Source organism: Brachycentrus maculatus, unplaced genomic scaffold (assembly GCF_059751285.1).
Source record: "Brachycentrus maculatus isolate JH-2025_06_01 unplaced genomic scaffold, ASM5975128v1 h1tg000049l, whole genome shotgun sequence".
In the NCBI taxonomy this organism is placed as follows: Eukaryota; Metazoa; Arthropoda; class Insecta; order Trichoptera; family Brachycentridae; genus Brachycentrus; species Brachycentrus maculatus.
The window spans coordinates 2,186,181-2,208,238 of NW_028280803.1; the positions used below are offsets into that span (position 1 = coordinate 2,186,181).

At 33.6% G+C, this 22,058-nt stretch overlaps 1 protein-coding gene across 2 annotated transcripts in view; it reads right to left on the reverse strand.

The window, feature by feature from the left end:
* Positions 1-5,779: 5,779 nt before the first annotated feature.
* Positions 5,780-22,058, reverse strand: part of LOC148312203 (uncharacterized) — a 111,806-nt gene continuing 95,527 nt past the window's right edge. The window contains exons 10-13 of one of the 2 annotated variants that reach the window (XM_088277729.1): positions 8,921-9,367; positions 8,000-8,554; positions 7,071-7,438; positions 5,782-6,069 (exon numbers count right to left, since the gene is read on the reverse strand). In XM_088277729.1, coding sequence (XP_088133855.1) covers positions 6,021-6,069; positions 7,071-7,438; positions 8,000-8,554; positions 8,921-9,367 — 1,419 coding nt within the window. In that variant the 3' untranslated portion in view covers positions 5,782-6,020. Of the gene's footprint in view, positions 6,070-7,070; positions 7,439-7,999; positions 8,555-8,920; positions 9,368-22,058 lie in introns of both variants that reach the window. The other variant, XM_088277731.1, reaches the window with a different exon arrangement.

The following is a 22,058-nucleotide window of genomic DNA, read 5'->3' on the forward strand; positions in this document are numbered from 1 at the left end:
CGACCGCGCAGGTCGAACGCGCACGCCGTTGCGCTCGGCCCGAGCCCAAACTCGGCACTTCATCAGCTAAGTGCTCAGCCGCGAGGAGAAATCGTGTGAAGTGAAAAGTGTTCATTTCTCCAAGACACGATGTAGCCAGCGCTACAAGGCCATCTTCCAGCCGCGAAGATGCCTCATCCCTCATCCTTCACATCGAGGAACGCCAGATTCCTTCCAACAGCGAAGGAACTGCTCATCTAGGACGTCCGCCGTCCACCCAGGAACACTAGATTCCTGCCCCTCCAGGAACACCAGATTCCTGCCCCTCGAAGACCGCCCAGCCTACAACCTGTGGCCGTCACGCCCAACGGGATTCCACAACCCCGGAGCCGTTCATGGCTCATAACTGTGGAACAATCTCAATCTTCGTTACGGTGTTTCGTTAAGTGAATCTGTGAACAAGACATGAGCTAGAAAAGTGAACTTTGGACTGTGTTGAGGACCTTTCGTTTAGTATAAGCTATTTTCTAAGTGTTGTAATCTAGGGTAAGTCATTTTAATAATATGTCTACGTAATCGATTAAACCAGGTACATGAAACATTCAAGTTTAATTATCCTTCCCCCTTTTACCTTTATATTGATTGTAATTGTATTTAATTCGATGCATACTTCCTCCGGGCTCAAATAAACAAAGATTAAATTCATTCAGATTAGAACTTAACAAGCGCGATATTAATATATTGTACATAGCGAGGTAACACGGTACACGAGGCTTCCTTTTCCGCGGATAATCGAGTTCCCGGAATTCGAATTCGCCGCCCCGCGAGAACGATCAATGGCGATTCCCCCCCATTATCTCTCCAGAACGTAGCCGTCAGGATGATTTCCCTCCGAAATTATCGATCAAACCCCTTCTCTATGTCCAAATAGTAATCCCGAATGATCAGAGAGTTGTTAATTGTCGCCCGCACGTGGGGCGCGATTTGATTAGTTTTGCGCCCTCTAGCAAAACCAATAAAATCGGAAAAATCAAGTGCGATTTTCCTTACTCATGCCCTGAAACATATAAAAATTTTCTCGTCTCAATGCTCCTTCGACTAGCCAAATTAATATTATAAGTACGATCTTATTTTCTTAATTATGCCCGATCCTCTTAAATTTTATGCATCACATTTCTTTCGCATTCAATGACAATCTCTTGCACCCGAATTTTGGCTATTTTTATTCAAAAATATCCTGGCGCCCTTAATTAAATTCTTAATGTAATATGCGATTATAATTGTAATTTTCACGAGTTGACGATAGCAAATTATGTTTACGTAATGTTTTACTCAAGCGAGAGTACAACGGCTTTCATATTCTCCAAAAATCGCACAATATAGTTAAATAGAAACGATAGAATTAGTAATTTTTTTCCCCCTCGATCGAATAATTTCCATTTGTAAAATCGCGATTCTATGTCGTTATTATTGAAAAACGATACAACTTAATTATGGTTACATAATGTTTTGATAAAGAGATATCGAAATAGGTTAAAGTTTTAAATCATTATTGCATGAATTACGTTTTGAAGAATAAATTATTTTATAGATTCTTAAAATCCCATATTATTTTTATCAACGGAAGGTAATTTTAAACGGAATTGTTTCATGTACCTAATCACAACGACTTGAAAAGATGCTTATATTTTTGATAATTATCGTTAGTTTTCTCAGTGACAAAACAAATGCAAATTTTCATATTTTTATCGATAAGATTAACTCGGATTTAGTTATTAAAACAGGGAACCTGCCGATTGGTAAATTATTCGCCAAGAGGTTGGTTCGAAATTTCAAAAGGAGGAAAAAGAAAATCACTATTAAAAATATCTAAATTTTTCCAATAATAATTAAACAATCGCATTACCTAATCTCTAACTACTCTAATCAATTCCTTTCTCTAATGTATATTTTAAACATTCCAAGGGGTGGCGATTGATATATTGCATAATCTGGGTGTTTAAAATATTACATTAAAAATCGTTTTTCTTCCCATCAAAATTTTCACTTCTAGGCGCGCAGATAGATAATTTGTTTGTTATCAGAAAAAAAAATAATAATAATAAAACGACGGCGGGTTTCTTCAAAGCCTAACCTTTCTTTAGAAAAATAAATTTTACTATTTCGTACTGTAAAAGAATTTTGCTTCGGAACAATGATAACAGACCATCAATGTTTACGATGGGTAAGACCGGCAATTTAGCAATAATGCATTTCGTCATCCGCGTCTAGGGTCGTTAAAAACGGGCCGACCCACGGACCCAAGGCTACGATCATAAATATTATGCCGCCTTTGTAACTACCCTCGCGCCGCCTCTCGGGAGTGGAAGGCAGAGAGAGGATAGAACGCCACACTACCTTGTCTAATTTCTGCCATCTTTCCTTGTACGCGTCCATAAGGCACTCCCGTATGTACTGGCAATACATATGGATGAATAAATAATAATATATATATATAAATATACATCACGCTCTAAATTCCATTTAGGAAACTTGAAATAGCAATTAAAATTGAAAATTAAACTTTACATTAAAATCAACCTTGCCAGGAATCGAACCTGAACTTCGAGTGGTTGACAAACGCGTCAACCACTACTCTGAAAGGAGTCTTTAATAATAAATTATTTTATGTTATAATTATAAGTTAATCTAGTTATTATAATCAGTTTAATTAAGAATCAATTAGTTAATAATAAGTCATATTATAATTAGTTTTGTTAACTTTTAATTATTTGTAAGTCTATAACTCGGTTACTATTAACTAGTAGTTGTGGATACCATATGCTCCACCTAGGGAGCAGATATGGGTTTAAGATTATAGTAAGTAAGCTACGATAAGATTATTCTTAAGTTAACTAGGGTAAGGAGTAAGCGAGAGGGGTAATACGACCCTCTTGCTCTAGCAACAGTAGGGGTAGGACGCGAGCTGAAGACGCCTCACCCCCAGTCGACGAAAAATCCCCGACCGCGCAGGTCGAACGCGCACGCCGTCGCGCTCGGCCCGAGCCCAAACTCGGCACTTCATCAGCTAAGTGCTCAGCCGCGAGGAGAAATCGTGTGAAGTGAAAAGTGTTCATTTCTCCAAGACACGATGTAGCCAGCGCTACAAGGCCATCTTCCAGCCGCGAAGATGCCTCATCCCTCATCCTTCACATCGAGGAACGCCAGATTCCTTCCAACAGCGAAGGAACTGCTCATCTAGGACGTCCGCCGTCCACCCAGGAACACTAGATTCCTGCCCCTCCAGGAACACCAGATTCCTGCCCCTCGAAGACCGCCCAGCCTACAACCTGTGGCCGTCACGCCCAACGGGATTCCACAACCCCGGAGCCGTTCATGGCTCATAACTGTGGAACAATCTCAATCTTCGTTACGGTGTTTCGTTAAGTGAATCTGTGAACAAGACATGAGCTAGAAAAGTGAACTTTGGACTGTGTTGAGGACCTTTCGTTTAGTATAAGCTATTTTCTAAGTGTTGTAATCTAGGGTAAGTCATTTTAATAATATGTCTACGTAATCGATTAAACCAGGTACATGAAACATTCAAGTTTAATTATCCTTCCCCCTTTTACCTTTATATTGATTGTAATTGTATTTAATTCGATGCATACTTCCTCCGGGCTCAAATAAACAAAGATTAAATTCATTCAGATTAGAACTTAACAAGCGCGATATTAATATATTGTACATAGCGAGGTAACACGGTACACGAGGCTTCCTTTTCCGCGGATAATCGAGTTCCCGGAATTCGAATTCGCCGCCCCGCGAGAACGATCAATGGCGATTCCCCCCCATTATCTCTCCAGAACGTAGCCGTCAGGATGATTTCCCTCCGAAATTATCGATCAAACCCCTTCTCTATGTCCAAATAGTAATCCCGAATAATCAGAGTGTTGTTATCCTATATAAATTTAATTTCTAAATTTCCTCACAAGGAAACATTATTAATAGATTTATATTATCCACTGACACTTCGTGATGGAATTGCATTTTTAATATATTATTAGATTAAAACCAATATTTTTATGTCTGATGATGTCGGTAACGACGAAACCCGGTCGCTGGTCAAATAAAAAAAGTGGAAAAGCTAAAAATATTGGTTTTAATCTAATAATATATTGAAACCTTTTAAAATTGAAAAAAATTAAATTATTCATGACAAGGGAAAAACTATTCAACAAATGAAAATATCTAATCTTTAATATTATTCTACATGATTAATTATTTTAAATAAAACTACCGTTAGTAAATATTTGAATTTCTATATTATTTCTTCAATAAACCTTTGAAATAACGATATTTAGATGATAATAATTAGCATTAATTATACTGAACGGTGCAAATATTCAAAGGCATTTTTTTTTTCAAAAATATAATTATTTATCTAGAGGAGGAGGGAGAGAGTATCCGTTAAAGCTGAAAGTCAAATTTTATGAAAATAAAAGGCGAGTGTTTTTGCCTAGAATTTTCACTCATGAATTACATGAAATTATAGTAACTTTAAACATAAAGAGTAAATCCACTCACAAGTAGGCATAGGCTATGAAACTTTTAAAGTTGATGCCTGAGTAGGGACATGATAAACGGTGTTGCATAAGCCGTAGCTAGATTTCAGAGTCACTTGGACGTTAGGTAATTCAAAAAAAAAATGAAAATAAATCTTTTTTTGTTGCTGAAAATATGAATACTGTTGTTACTACTACTACTACTACTACTACCATCACGCCGTTTCCCCGCAGGGGTAGGCAGAGAGGATGGAACGCCACACTCTTCTGTCCTGACATACACTCCTCGCCTCCTTCACATCCATACATCTAGTCATACATGCCCTCCGATTACGCAGACTTTTGACACCGCCAGATTTTAGGTTTACTGTTTTTAGATATAAATAAACAATACAAAACACAAAAAATATATATTTTTTGCCTTCGGACACTCGTCGTGAAGTGACGTTGCTGTTTGATATCGATGCACTTGCTTTCAGTAATCTTGCTCTTAAAAAGAAATTAAGTGTAGTTTGCATTTTTCAAGTTTGCTGTTTTTTTATAATCAACTCTCTAAATTACGAAAATGCGTGTAATATTTAATGACCGGTTTTTGAAATTAAGAAACTTTATTTTATTCATCCTGTAAAATTTCCTGGCGGCTTTTTTATGCTCTCCTCGAATTCGAAAGGTTTTCATACTCAAAGTCTGTTGATACACTTCTCCAAGAGACTTCGCCGGGGCAATATTCCCAACGTTGGAAATCAATAGTAGGTACACAAGATTGAAAAATATTTTCTTTATGATGTGTTTTTTCTGGCGTGTTTCCATTCTTAAGTTTACAGGTGACATTTGAATGAAATAGGGCTGATACCAACTATACTTACATCATATTCACACTTTTTTAAATTCCTTTTTAATGTATTTCTTATATCACCATGAATGTAATCATCTCAATTTTATAAATTTTAAAAGTGAATAGGTAAAAAGCTGCCATGAGCTAAAAAGCCCTCAGAACAAAACAACTCGAAACATACTATCAGCATCCTAAATATGTGACATCGTATAAACAATATAATTGTTCATAAATTAGAAGAAAAAATCAATCCTGAGGAGGTTTTAGTGGACAAAAATTTTAATATTTTAATTTTAAATATTCCCAAATTCTTGCAGTGACTACGATTTTTTTTCTTACCTTAATTTCTTTAATTGGCTAACAGTTTGGTGTCATCATAATTTATAAAATTATTAAACAAGGAAAAAAATTAAAGACGAAATAAAATGTATATATATGACTATACTTTATTATACATGCTGGCACACATTAAAATTATTTACATTATGCATTTCGTAAAACATTACGAAATTCTTAAATGTAACTTATCAACTAATACACTTTTTAATAAACACTTATGGGATTAATAAATTAATTTGATTGTTTCACGTAGAACTTAACAATATATTTATAAAGGTATATTCGTGTTTGTGGTCAGATCATCCAGTGATCGCACCGATCAATCAGTGATTGACGATGAGGGGCATCTCAGGATCTCCAATTACTGTCGTTCTGGAAAAAAATAAAAGGAGATGTAGTTTTTTGTTTTAATGTTTATATTTTTATGTCAATACGACATGTCGTTATGGTCGTAGTTTTGCTGGAATAAAGAAAAAATACAAATGATTTTTTATGCGTGTGATTTTTTATGACCTCTAGGGTTGAGCGCCCAAAATAATTTTTGTAAACAAGTGCCTGGGCTCTTGTGCCAAGTGAACCTATGAAGGTCCGGGAGTGAATAGGTAGATACATAAGGCAGTAAGAATGTTTTGACGTCACACGTAAAAATAGAATTACAGATCAAATAAATATGACAATTAAAGTAGCTATGTGAATATTTTTCATTCTAATTAAAAATTAATTTAAACGTAATTATATTATGTACATTATGCAGAGTTACGTTAAAAAAGTAACGTGAATAAAATAATAACTGAATGATCAATCAATTGTTTGCGAAATATGAATTACTTGAAATATGGTATACCATTTTTGATTATGTAATTTTAACATTATTTTTCAAATGTACTTCCTAGTATTTACATCATAAAATTATTATAATATTGCAACCATAAATACCAAGCAAACTATTTATGAAGCTCGAAAATTATTCGTTTTTTTTTAATAAAAGTAGGTATCACTATAAAGTAAATTAAAAAAACCTCCACCTTATGTCGATGTAAGAACCTAATGTACACATAAAACAAATAGAAAAAGTAAAATGTACAAAAATTAAAACTTGGTGTGATTAGGGTAGATTTGCAGGTATGTGTCACAATATATTAACATAATACGAAACAAGTATAAACAAAGGTGATAAATAGCATAGAACCATGAACCAACGTGAGCGAAAAAATTTGAAATGAAAAGTGCAAGAAATTGTAAGATTACTATTTTCTAAGCAATGTTCAAAGAATAAGTGTTTTTACAGTGTTTGTTATAATCCCCGACACCTCACTCTGATTATTGACTTCTACATTTTGTAAATCGTGCTAAAAATCATTTTAATTTCTTACGTTTGGCCAAACTTTATGCTTTTTTGCTGGACGGACATTTTGAATGCCGCGTTACGTTCGTTTATAAACATCGGTGTTGAGTTTTTTAAGATCCCTCCTTGGGGAAGACTTTCTGTCTTCGTGAGTTCTAGTTTCCCGTTGCTATTCAGCGAAGGAGGCATCGACAATCTGTTTTCGCCTTTACCATTCAGCATTGTATTATGCGAGAGCGATTTTCCTATCGGTACTTTGGGTATATTTATAGACGGAGGTTGTGGTAATATTACATGGCCATATCTTTTATGGAAGTTGGCATTTGGTTCACTCAATATTGAGTCTAGAGCCATTTCTTGGGATTTCGTTTTACTTCCCCCGTTCATTAGCAAATCCTGTAAAAGACAGATTCATTGGGATCATTTCACCTACATAACCTGATCCATTTGCTTTTGCAAGGTGGGAAAAATTACAAACAGGATATTAATTTGAATGAAAACGAGAAATAAAGTATAATTTGTGTTGGCCATAATTATAGTTTTTAACCAACTTTAAAAAAAAGTGTGTGGGTTTAGAGAAGCAGGATTTTTTTAGGTATGTTTAAGGATATTTTTATAGTACAACATAACTGAAATCTTTTTCATTTATTAGAAAAAAATTACTCGTAACATATGGATTCAGCGCAGGCATGAGAGGGAAAGCAATGCATTAATGTTTACGAAAATGCAGAACAACGGAATATTTTCAGACAAAAATGGAATTGTTATTTACATAAAAGTACAGAACATTATATAATAACAACAATTATATTCAAGCAACGTTTCGTGTAATGACGTAAATACGACAATAACATTTCGAATGAAATGTCTTGAATGTAAAACAGCTCAATACCAGATGGTGATAGTATTACTGTTCAGTGGATGCTTTAGACATTTACTTTTATTCGCTTTACTTACGTTTTCAGTCTTCTTTTTCAAATTGGACCGTGAAAGTGTTTGCACCAGTTCGGATTGTAGTCTGCTGCCAACCGGTTCATCTTTCCTCAAAGGTCCGTCCACTGCGTCATTGCTCAAGAATTCCAGTTTGGACGGCTGCTTCCTGAACGTGTTGGTCGGATATTCCCCGATGGTCACAGACACTTGCGGATTGGCTTTCTTCATTGTCAGCGTTCCACCCGGCTGCTTCATGAAGTACGTGTTCGGAGGCCTGGGAGTCGGCGAGGAAGGATTGGTCAACTTGAAGGATTCTAGAGATTCCATTTCGACAGCGTCAGACTTGGCTTTGACGAGTTTTGGTTTACTGACGACTTTGACGAGGGACGAAGTGTCGTAATCTGGAGTAGGGGTAGCGGGGGGTTTGTCCGGGAGCATTTCTTGTCGGTGGTTTCCATTTTGAAGTGGTTTCTTGGCCGGAGGTGGAGGGGGTGCCTTGAGTTTTTTGTGGGTTGCCGGTGATTTAATTCCATTGATATGAGACGTTTCCGGTTTCACCTTATTATCCTGGGTAGGCATCTGCGAAAAAAGAAAACAAAATTTATCGTACTGACCATCAAACAAATATGAATTATTTTGAATAAACCTTAAATGGCATGGAAGATATATCAAGTGGTGTCAGTTCGCAGGGACTGTATAAGAACATTCTACATAAGAAACGAGTATGGAATGAAGAATAAAATTTCAAGTAGTAATAAACTTTTATTTTTCTCCTGTCCACACCGATGGTGCGTTAGGAACTGCATCAAAATTATGCAGTATTATCTTATCGTAAATAACATAAAGACAATGTGATCAGCAGATCTTTAACCCATCGGTATCTCTTGACTTTATATCATACAACGTTAAATACATATTAATTATTTAAAATGTTAATCAACTCACCGGTGGAGGAGGAGGCGGTGGTCCAGGTGGTTTGAGGTTCTTCTTGGGCGGTTCTGGAGAGATGATTCCACTTACTCGATTTACATTGCTCACCCCATTCATACCATTAACTCTACTCACTCCATTAGATGTACTCAGTCCCGCCAAACCATTCGTCCTATTCATTCCACTATTTCCATTCAGTTCATTGACTGCATGCGCTCCATTAACTGAACCCGCCCTACTAACTGCACTCACTCCATTAACTGAACCAACTCCATTAACTGCACCCACTCCATTAACTGCACCCACTCCATTAACTGCACCCACTCCGTTAACTGCACCCACTCCATTAACTGCACCCACTACATTCATCCTACTCGGGCTCGTTACTCCATTGGGCTGTTTCACTGGAGTCTGCACTCTGGGAGTTGTGGTCGTCCCAATATAAGCGTTCAAGGGTCGATCCTAAAAAATAAACAATTTTAATCAATACACATTACATTTATTATTGGACATATGAAAAATGTGTTCATTTATAAAAAAAAAACTCTGAAATGACTGCAACCTTAGCGTAGGTTCACACGTCACCGGATAATTATTTTTCATTATAAATCGTTTTTCGGGCTGTCAATTTAACTGGCAACAAAATAAGTCACAGGGACTTGGCGAGGTGATAGCATTTCCTTTAAACCTAAAGATGCTCATCAAGATATGACACAAAATCCCAAAAACAGAAGTCGAACGGGAGGTCTGGTATTGTTTTATCCTGGTGAGTGGCTTTCTCATCACAAAATCAGATGCGAAGAAGTTCCCGTGAATAGGCCACAGCTGACCATCTTACCAGATCCTCACACAGATTAATCTAGATGGAATGAAAAACCTTTTGTACATCATAAACAAAGAAAATATTAGAATACATGAAAATGCGAAAAAAACTTTATCTTTCTAGATTCTTGTCAAATTGTGTTTGTCCATATAGTTAAGTAGCTGCCGCGTTTGGGTATCATGCTGGAGATCCCGGGTCCGATTCCCAGAGGGGTCAAAATAAATACATGTGTTTTTTAGTAATATTTATTTAATTTATTTAATTTAACAAACAAAAACACATGTATTTATTACCTGATACTACCTGAAGCGTAAGACTGATCACCTTGCCTTCATATAATGAACGATCGACTTTAACATTGCATCAAATTGATGTAGTGCCCTATGCACCATTGGGTGCGGACGAGGGTTATAAGAAGTGTTTGACAATACTTTAAACTGAGTTTCAAACAAGTTTTTTCTTCTTAAAATACGAATTGGACTAAAAGTAGACTAGTTGTATCATTGGGATAGAAATTAATAAAAATTATATTTTTTTCCAAAACAGCTGACTAAAATTATCACTTCATCAGTAATTTTATTAATTATAACTGATGAAATTTTACTGAAATTAGATAGTGCATTTTGATTTACGTGCATGTTATTTATCTCACGCCGGTAATAGAACATTGTTTCTTGGAAAACATGATTATTTGGAGATTGCCCTATTTGATTCTATGCATCCAAGTTAATTAACGGTGATTCGCTATTGTTCACAGGTATTTGATTCTCTTACATGATGAATAATGGACCTATGTATGATTTTCCATATACGTAAAGCGAAAAATGTGGTTTCGTGATAAATGAATAAAGAGACGTTTTACTTTACTTGTATGGTATTTATATACTTGTACGTTTAAGTATGAAATTAAATATATTTAATTTGTTGGGCACTTCTCTTACTTTAGGGATTAATAAAAAAACATCCGAAAAAACCGCTGTCCTCGGATAATTAAAAAGATCTTTTAAAACTATAAATGAACTAAAAGTAGGCATAAATGTATGGAAAATATACATCCCTACATACATATTATTAAAAATGTTTTATGCTGATACTTTTTGGCACATTTTGTAAACTTTATAAAATAAAACTCAAACTTTAATATAATCCGAATAGCGCATAGGACACTGTGTCGTATCGACGAATTGTTACACAAGTTTTTTTACTTCAAATTGGAACTTTTACAAACCAAATTGGACGTTTTACGAAACAAATTGGACGTATTGTAGACAAAAAAGTTAGAATTTAAATAATATATTTCTATGAACAACACATATCCAGATTTATATTGTACATACATAGAAATCTTGATATGCGTTTGTTAAAAAGTATTATGCCTTATTTAAAAAGTATTATACCTTATTTAAAAAGTATTATGCCGTATTTAAAAAGTATTACGCCTTATTATTCGTTATTCAAAGGTATTATGCCTTATTATTCCTTATTTAAAAAAATATGCCTTATTTCCCTTGTTATGCTGTATTAATTAATTTGTCCTTTAATTATTATGTTTAAAATTAAAATAACAAAAACATGCCACAAAAAATATAAGTTAAAGGAGAAGTTAAAATTAACATACAAATTGGATATCGACGACACAAAAAAAAACTGGTTATTGTTTACTACAAATACGACATGTGTATTTCCAAATAACTTTTGAGTTGGAATCAGTAGGTTTCATTAGGATGTAATGGCGTATTTCTCGTGAGAACAATAAAGTAACTCTATTTGACCTATGACTTCATCAGAATAGAGAGCTTGCTATTATTGTACGAAGAGTTTTCTGCAACTGCAGCAGAGTGAACGCTGTTGAATTCAGACGAATGTGTGGAAAATCATTGTATGACAGAATTAAAAACGAAGATAAAGGAATGTAAGGTTGAAAAGGGATAATGGAAACGATTAGGAAGAGTGCTTTAAGGTGGTATGGACGTGCGGATAACAAGAGATGACTATATGTGGCGAATGAAAGCGGGAAATATATATATGTGGCGAATGTAATCGGGAAAACAGAACGAGGACGAAAAAGACTTGGCACGATCAGATCAATGAGAACCTAAAATCTGTCAATGTCAAAAGTCCGCGTAATCGGCGAGAAGTTTATGTCAGGACAGAAGAGTGTGGCGTTCCATCCTCTCAGCCTACCCCTGCAGTTAAGCGGCGTGATGATAGTAGTAGTAGAGTTTTTTTTCAATGGACCTATATATAATTATTGTAGTAAAAAATATCACATGCCCGAATTCTTGAAATACACTAAACGACTGATATTTTACATCAAAAAATTATTTCAAACGCATCTATGGTTATGGTCAGCTGATATATGTCACTTGGTTTGATGGCTGTAAATGTTTGATGCATTGATATATTGAGATTAATATTTTTTAATCGAATATTGACCAGGAATCGAAAAAGGGAAAATAAATAGAAGTAAACATGTGATGACTCTATTATGTAGCTTGTTATTTAATTTGAAACCTGCCGTATGGTATGTTGCGCCATCTTTTTGAAATCACAACTCTGTCACATCAATGCCTTTCAATGATTCCACCTGCCCATAAAGCACACCAAACAGTGACCTTAAATATAATTTTTAGGAATCGAAAATGGGAAAATAAATAGAAGTAAACATGTGATCACACTATTATATAGGTTGTTATTTATGGTGAAACCTGCCGTATGGTATGTTGCGCCATCTTGTTGAAATCACAGCTCTGTCACATCAATGCCTTTCAATGATTCCACCTGCCCATAAAGCACACCAAACAGTGACTTTAAAAATATTTTTTCCAGGAATCGAAAATGGGAAAATAAATAGATGTAACCATGTGATCACACTATTATATAGGATGTTATTTATGGTCACAGGGTGTTATTTTTGGTACGGCTCTATCACATCAATGCCTTTCAATGATTCCACCTGCCCGTAAAGGACACCAAACAGTGACTTTTAATGGATGTAAGGGCGTCTCGACAAAGGCTTCTGGGTTTTCTCCACTCCAAATTCGACAATTCTGCTTATTGACAAAGCTATTTAAACAATGATAATTTTACTAGTAAATGCCTCTCGCTCTGCATGTGCTCAAAATTATTATAAACACAACCAGTTGCGTTTCGTTTAGCAAAATTTCCAACAACAGCGTAACGTACAAATACTCGTTTATTTTCTCAGTACTTTTGTTCGTTCAAGAAAGGTTGCTAATAATTGCTACGTATTTTTAAAAAAATACTATTTATTTTCTGAAAATGTCCAACACACCCGAGATCTATGCTAAAAATTGATGCCACAATGACAGATTGAAGTTGAGTGACAAAACGAGGCTGCATTTTTTATTGTAGTAATATTTGTAATTTGTAATTTTATTTTGCATTGTTTATTATAATATATATTATTTTTTGACATCTCATCAAAGATGAAGAAGAATATGGAAGTCTGGGCCATTACGGGGCTCACGACCGTCATAGGCTCCTGTAACTGGAGATAATCCAGATTTTGTGAACAAGTATTTGGACACACTCAAAATATTGTATTATAATATAATTAATTTCTTTTCACTATAAATATTCAAGTGATTTTGACATGTATAGTTTATATTTGAAACACTAAGTTTGTGATTTTCCATTTTATAATTAAAATGTAGCTTTGTTTTAAAATCCCTATAAATATATTATTATAACTTAATTATAATGTCTATCGGTTTCGAAGCTAACCGCTTCTTTATCAAGACTGATTTCTGCTAAAACACTATCTACTTAACAAAATTTCGAAATATTTTGACGGTTAGGCGCTTGGAGCATGGGTAGATCTCAAGTGGCTTTAATTTTTTTGTTGATTAGCAGTCACAGTTAAAAGGGATCAGGGATGATGATTATAATTAAGTTATAATAATATATTAATGTTGATTTTAAAACAATGTTACATTTTAATTCTAATTTGACATGTCTTTAATGTATCGATATATTTGACCGAATAAGTAATGTTCTTGCTCTGTTATCTCAAGGTTAGATTTTCAAAACAAGCCATTTAATTTACATGAATTAAATACAAATAGTTTAAGTGGGAGTTCATAGATATTTTTAACAAGTAAATCTACCTACGTACGTTTTATTTGAATCAACAATATTTTTAAATATTCTTCTTCTTCTTCTTTTTCCATGTTCGCTCCCTAGGTGGAGCATATGGCCAACACGAGTCGTCTCCAAGTCACTCTGTCACGCGCCATCTCCTTGGCTTCCTCCCAGGTCAGTCCGGCGTCTCGAAGTTCCGCTGAGTATAGTCGGTGAATGGTCGTCAGCGGCCTTCCGGGGCGCCGGAATCCTCGGGGTTGGAAGAAGAGACATGAGGGGTTGATGCCCTCAGGTGGCATTCTAAGGACATGTCCCAACCATGTCCACCTTCTTCTCTTCAGGACTTCCAGTATGAGGGGCTGTTGAGTTCTTCTCCTCACATCGTCATTCCTGACGAAGTCATACCACTTTATACCCAGTATTCGCCTCAGGCATCTATTTTCAAAACTTGCTAGTTTCTTGCTTTGAGCTTTGGTGAGGTGCCACGACTCACATCCGTACAGCAACACTGTTAGGATGCAGGCGTTAAAGAGACGACACTTGGTTTTTGTCGAGTAAAGCAGTGAGTCCCAGACATTGCGCATTTTATTGAATATAGCTCCTGCCATTCCGAGCCGTACATTCAGTTCCTTCTGGACACTACCATCCTCCACCATGAGTGTTCCAAGGTATCTGAAGGTGTCGACTCGAACGAGCGCTCGTCCCTCACAAGTAAGATGTTGATCTCGGTCCGGACAGGCTGAGTTGCACATGACATTGGTCTTTTTGGCGTTCACTCTTAGGCCTAACCGAGCGGAGTTTATTTGGAGGGAGTCAATTATATCTTGCAGGGCTCCGATCGATGTATCTATTAGAACTGCATCGTCCGCATATTCTAAATCGCATAATTTCTGAGCAGGACTCACTGCAATTCCTCGATCCGGTGGAATTGACATTCGTAGGATGAAGTCAAACATGATGATGAAGAGAAATGGGGCTAGTACACAGCCTTGCTTCACCCCAGTAGAGACCTCAAATGGTTCACTGCACACATCATCTATTCTAACGCAGCATTCGCTGTTAGTGTGAAGCGCCCTGATAATGGCCACAATTTTGTTATTTATAATGTAAATATTACATTATAAATATTCAATATCAATATTTTGTAATATTATCATGGCAAACAGTATCGAACAGATTAATTGAAACGAAACTTTTTCGTCTCGAAACCATACCTGAATTATGGGCAAAATAAGCTTTTCCACCGTAGTGCAGTCAATTTTGGAGAGCCGATTCATACGGATTGCCGATAAATTTTCAATTAGGTTTATGTCTGGCCAAATTCTTGAACAGTCCAACACAGTTTTTTGGTTTTGTGTGAAAAATTTCGTCATTTTTTTGGATTTGTGGTAGGGGGTTAAATCCTGCTGAAATATTCCATTACCACTTGACCTTCGTTTTTGTATCTCTGGTAGTATCTTTTCCAGTAGAATTGGGTGATACTTCTCGCTTTTCATCATCTCAGTCACTGCAAGAAAGAAGCAGCCCTGGTCCATAATACGAAGAACACCCCCAAAACATTTTTTAGAGGGTGTTGAAAATACGAAAAAAAAGTTTTGTTTCAATTAATCTGTTCGATACTGTAGGTACGCAGAAACACAGTTACATTGCCAAGGTTACATTATAACAGGTGATTATATATGTATATCTACATATGATGCGTACATATACAATCAAACATATGTGTGTATGCATCGAGATAATTATGTATATCATTATACCTTCAAGTACACCTTATTACAAAAATAAACATTAAATCATTTTCAAACTATAATTAAAAATAACTGCTTATTACGTGTAAAAGAATGTATTACGTATAGTAGAAGGTATTTGCCGCTCGTGGATTAACGTTGAAAATCATAATACGCAAATAATATTGAATAAATTTGCGACTTATTTATTTAATTTATCTTTATTCCAAACGTGTGTGTGTGTGTGTGTGTGTGCACATATGTATAAATACCTATATAATTTGAAGTTTTTTAAACGTAAATACTTTAACTGTAAATACTTATAAGATATTTTAACATAGATGAAGAAGAATATGGGTATTTACAAGGCTGGTTTAAGTACCTATCATTAACACCCGTGTAAATGGAACCCCCAGTACGGTAGCTGAACGTGCTGACTATTTCACCACGGAGGCTGAGTTAGGTCTCACCTACATATAAATATGATACAATATGAGTATGATACCTTTGGGTTGTTCTTGATTCGGCGTTAGTATTGTAGAATTTATTTGATTTTACAGCGTGTATGTATATTTCTTTGATATTAAGTTTAATATGTAATTATTTATTTTTCTTTGATATTAAGTTTAATATGTAATTATTTATTTTTATTATTTTGTGTGTTTTCATTTCTATTTTAAAATGTCAAGTTTGAATACCTCTGTTGTAAATAACCACAAAATTGCAAATTTATTTTTGCATAAAGGAAATTCTCAAATTTTCTAAACATTAATTCGACTATGTACTAATTTGTGTTGAATCATTAAATAGGAAATATGCATTTTATGATTAAATCAGGAAATTAAAAATATTTATAAAACATTACGGTAATGAGCATATTATAATTATGCATGAAGGATTTTTATTATTTGTCATGAATAAAAATTCTAGGCTTTCAAGGTTAGTTATGTGGAAAAAAATATAATGATCACGACCTGTATTAAATTTACAAGATCTGATGAATGAGGATGTGCAATGCATTTATAGATATGTTCATTTACAAGAACATAATAATGTATGTAATTTTTAATGGAAATTACGTGATCAGAAGAAGCCATAACAATTTTATCATAGATGACCTCAACATACTGAGAACACATTTCATGTGTAGTCAGATAGGTACCTTGTATTATCATGTGACTGATCGATTTTATACAATATCACAATATGCACTTATCGGCATTCCAGATTACAAAAGTTTAGGCAAACTACGATTAAACAATAGAAAAGAAATATCTCAGTAATTAATTGTAAAAAAAGTTATACGTAATATGAATACAGCAGTTATCGGCTTACTGATTTCAAAATAGTTTTAATGCTATAATAATACGGCTTACATAAAGGAAAATATATTTTTCATTGATTAACTTTGCACTTCGTGGTAATACGTATCCATTAACACGTTTACAATGCTTAATAAATATCACTAATTATGTGTTTTGATATACTCAATATATTATGAAACACGGCGTTTGATAATTATGTTGAGTGCACTGAAACACGTGTAAAAATATAGTTTTATAATTAGTGGTATTTACCAAGTAAATTTAATACTATAGGTTTACATCTATCGTTCTTTTATGTATAAAAGAGGACGGAAGTCTGAGCATTCTAGGACTTACGACCTGGAGTTTGTCTGGCTTAAGCGATCATTTTATATACTTGTGTAACGTTCATCATTCTGCCCATGATTGAATATCCATATTGCTAGCGGTTCACAACGGCGTGCTAGTACCGACACTAATGTATGGAAGCGAAACATGGAACTGGCAAAGGAAGGATGAAAGCAGAGTGAACGCTGTTGAAATGCGCTCCCTCAGACGAATGTGTGGAAAAATCATTATATGACAGAATTAAAAACGAAGACATAAGAAAGGAATGTAAAGCTGAACGAGGAATAATTGAAAAGATTAGGAAGAGTTCTTTAAGGTGGTATGGACATATGGAGCGAATGGATAACGAGAGAATGACTAAGAAAATATATGTGGCGAATGTGAGAGGGAAAAGAAAACACTTCGCACGATCAGATCAATCAGAAACTAAAATCTGGTGTCAAAATTCTGCGTAATCGGAGGGCATGTATGACTAGACGTATGGATGTGAAGGAGGCGAGGAGTGTATGTCAGGACAGAAGAGTGTGGCGTTTCATCCTCTCTGCCTACCCCTGCGGGGAAACGGCGTGATGGTAGTAGTAGTAGTAGTATATTGTAAAATAAATTAAAATTGATTAATTCCCACTCTTTTTGAGGCTATTTCATAATTTTAGAGTGTTTTTTCCTGGCTGCGTAGTTTATTTATTTATTAATAAATAATAACAATAATGTGGTTATATCTAAAGTATATTAATAATAATAATAATAATACAACATATTCAAAAAGAACAATAACAACAGTTATTAAAATAAAGAAGCAATATAACATGATAACGGTAAATTGATTTAAAGTACATCGATAAAAATTTACAGCTTTATACTCGTATTTACTTATCAGGGTTGAAGATTGGTTATTTTCAATATGTCTAGCCGAACTAAAATCAATTCTATAAATGTATGTTTACCTGGAAATAAAACATACCACTATATTTACGTAATATAGTATGACGTATGTATCATTCTATAGAAACTATTACCTTGACGTTGCCCACCTTATCAAGCTGATATACCTTGGGAATATTAGAAGGGGGGGTAGGGAGATGAAAGAAAATTCTGCACAAAAATATACTTAAATTAATTTAATTAAAAATATAAAAATTATACGCAAGCGACTTTAACTTAAACTAATCTTATCTGTTGAGGGGATAAACGTGGTTTCACCACGTCAACCTCTTGATAAATAAGTTGCATTTTGTCAGAAAAGTGAGCGGAATTTTATTTAAGAAAAAGTTGTGTCAAAATATGTAAATAACTTTAAAATAAATTGCATTATTTAAAATACAGTATTGCATAAAGTATTCTTTATTGCCAATTTATTTAACACAATTAGTGCGGCGATTTTCCTGTATTGTGAAAAAATATTATTTCAGTATTAAAATTGTTCGAATCATAATCGAATCACTTTAAAACAGGTGGGTTCCTATTACAACATATTTTTAATGTTGATTAAAGTGAATCTTGGCTGTATTTAGGTACTTACTTGGGTTTTTTTTTCTTTGATGCGCATGCAATTTTTCCGCATCATTGAATAAAATTATGAATATTAAAATATCTCAACGAATCAAATAATTATGCAATGCAAAGTGTTTTATCGTCCAAATACTTATATACTTATTTTCCGTAATTACCAATATTTAAGCATTAATATAAGATCACGATACTGCTAAGGCTAACTGCACCAATAATGAAAATAAGATGAACTTATAAAATGTTCATAATAGGGTTATATTTACAAAAGGTACTACTTCCATTGATTATATATTGATTTGGCGCTTAATTTGAAGAACTAAATTTTAATTAATGTTTTAATTTTTAAATCAAACACGGATTTTTTGAGTCTAGTAAGTTGTATTTATTTATTTTTTTAAAAACAAAAAAAAATATATAGTTTCGCCTAGTTATGGCATTTTTAAACGAATGTTTATAATTAATTTACCCTAAGCTCTTTACTTACAAATAATGTATATTTTTAAAATCCAAAAATATATTAAATTTTTATAAAATAAAATTCTAATAAAAACACGTAATCTTTACATTCCAAGATCCACATACTGTCAATAAAATCCAATAATTACATTTTGATTTAAGAAGACTTTGAATGGACTACTAAAGTATATACCTTAAGTTCACGCATGCCAAAATCTAGAAGATAATTTGCTAATTCATAAAATGCGTAGCCAGTCACACACATATACACCAAATTATATATATATATATATATATATATAAGATTAATGCCTAATCATGGATTAATCAAATATGTAACAAATTCCTAAAATATTAGATAAGATAATCGCAATTATTTTTTCCTCAGTAAACATTTTCTTTTGTTTTTTTACATTTTATTAGTAGCTATGTTTCACGTAATGTAGATAAACTAGGTACCTACATAATTTGATTTTCCATAATTTGATTTGAAGTTTATAGATGTTTCGTAAAGTATGCAATTTGTTTTATTTTGGTGACTTAACTAAATATGTATAATTTTGAATTCGTTATTTTTTCTCAGTCTAAAATGGACATCTTTATTTGAAAAATTGTAAAAATACAGGTGGCTGTAATTTGGTGCGTTTTTTTTTTAATATTCCACGTTCAAATAATAAATGTACGCAGTACCTACCTACTATTTTTATACTAATAATTATACCAGGACATAGCCAGGTACCTACTCTTATGATCACTAAATAATATAGAAGGCACTGGAGAAATCAGTGCTAGCCAGCGATTTTTTTTAAATAACTAAGATAGCCAATCTGTCAAGATGTCAAGGAATTTAAATGCATTTAAATACAAAACATTCAAATTAATGAGCACGCTAAAAATTTGTAGGTTAACCAGGAAACCAAGGAGTTGTTAAAATAAAAACATGCACATTTGTCCCATAAAATTGATATTCGCTGTAATTAGAACCATATTTTGATTATAATAAATGACAAAAAACTAATTTAAAAAGAAAATACTTCTCCCGCAATATTGGGTGTGAGGTCTTTCTTGAACTAGTACGGTAACTATTTTAGAACCACTGATATAAAGGTTAATAAATTGAAAGTATCCAAAAAATAAAAATTCCTACGTATTGAAAAACTGACAACACCAACGAGACATTGTTTCCATTAATATTTTGAGGATTATGTAAATATTTACGTAAAATTCTCGGTTATGAAAATTGCGCAAAATATTGTCTATTTTACGTTATTCGCGTGATTCGCCAAAAAAGAAAGAAGATTCATTTCATACAATAAATGAGTGCACACTTGTTTACACTTGACCAGTTTATAATGTTGACATGCTACGCTTCGGGTCTAATAATTTTATTATTACGCATTCTTGAAGAGGTTGTTTGGTTCCAAAACCTGTTAAATGAAGTAACAAGTAATATGAGTATGAAAATAAATATGAAGTAATAAATTATTTATAGTAGTGTGAATTAGAAGCAAAATAATGAATTCCAAACCGGTAGTTTTATAAGCATATAAATAAATACGTAATTAACAAATAAAATACTGGCTTCAACAGTATTTTGCCTATTCAAAAATAATTTTTAATCAACACACGAAATTATTTTTCATCCATTGTTTTGAACATTTTACAACTGGAGTCACTGTAACCTGTAAAGTGTGGGTATGTCCAATTTGAAGGGGAGATACATACTAATATAAGAGTTTCTGCTTAATAAAAAAGCTTCTTTACATCTCACCAATAGATGTCTCTAGTGAAGTTCTAGTGATTCAAGAACAAGGTTTCTAAATTGGTTCAAATATAAAGAACTTCCAAGAATTTGAGTAGCGTGGTTGTCAATAATGGGTAGAATTGGTGAATGTTACACGTGTGTAAAGTGGCCACTTAAACCAGCCGATGACGGTCGTCAGCCCCGTAAATGCCCAGACTTCCATATTCTTCTTCATCTTTGATGAGATGTCAAAAAATAATATGAAGGGGAGATATTGAAATTGGAAACAAAATATGCAAAAGCGGGTATTCAGTTGACAAAAATTGATGAGGCAACGAGACATAAGGATCTATCGATGATAATGAGCTATGTGACGGATCTTGATGATGTATAAGGTAAGTGTCTATAATACTGACCTAGTTTTTGTCTTAAGCCGGTCCATATTTTTAAAATATTTATTTAATATTAAAACGGCTTGATAATTTTTTAAATTTATTTTTATTTTTTAATGGGATAGTTTTATCCTTACAAAGTTAAAAAAATAATAGTCAAAAGTCAAGTGCATATATTAAAATCCACGCAATAAACAGTTAAAGGCTTTGTATTCAATACTGACCTATTCGAAATGGATTATTTCATAATACTGACCGCTGTTGCCCCTATTACTGACTATGAGTGAAAAAGACAACTAAATTCATATTTTAATATATTTTACCATATGTAAACTGGAGTAAGATATAAGTATTTGTAATGGAAATAAATGTAAAAGTAAGTACTTATGTGACAATTTATTATTTATTAAAAAAAAAACATATTGGTTAAACAAAATGTATTGTTAATGTATTTTTTTAAGCTCACTATATTTTTTTTATTTTATTTTTAAACTTCATGTACAGAAAATAAAAAGTACATTGGCGGGCTTATTGCTAAAAAGCAATATCTTCCAACCGACCAAAGACGGACTAGTGATATTGATCAAAACGTTTGATACCATATATAGCCGTTTGCAATCAGTGGGCAGATAGTACTTGAACATTTAAAAAAAAACATAAATTACAAATTGACATTTAAAAAAGAAACATAAATTAACAAAAGACGATAATAAGGAGGGCAAAGGAAGAAGGGAGATTAGGGA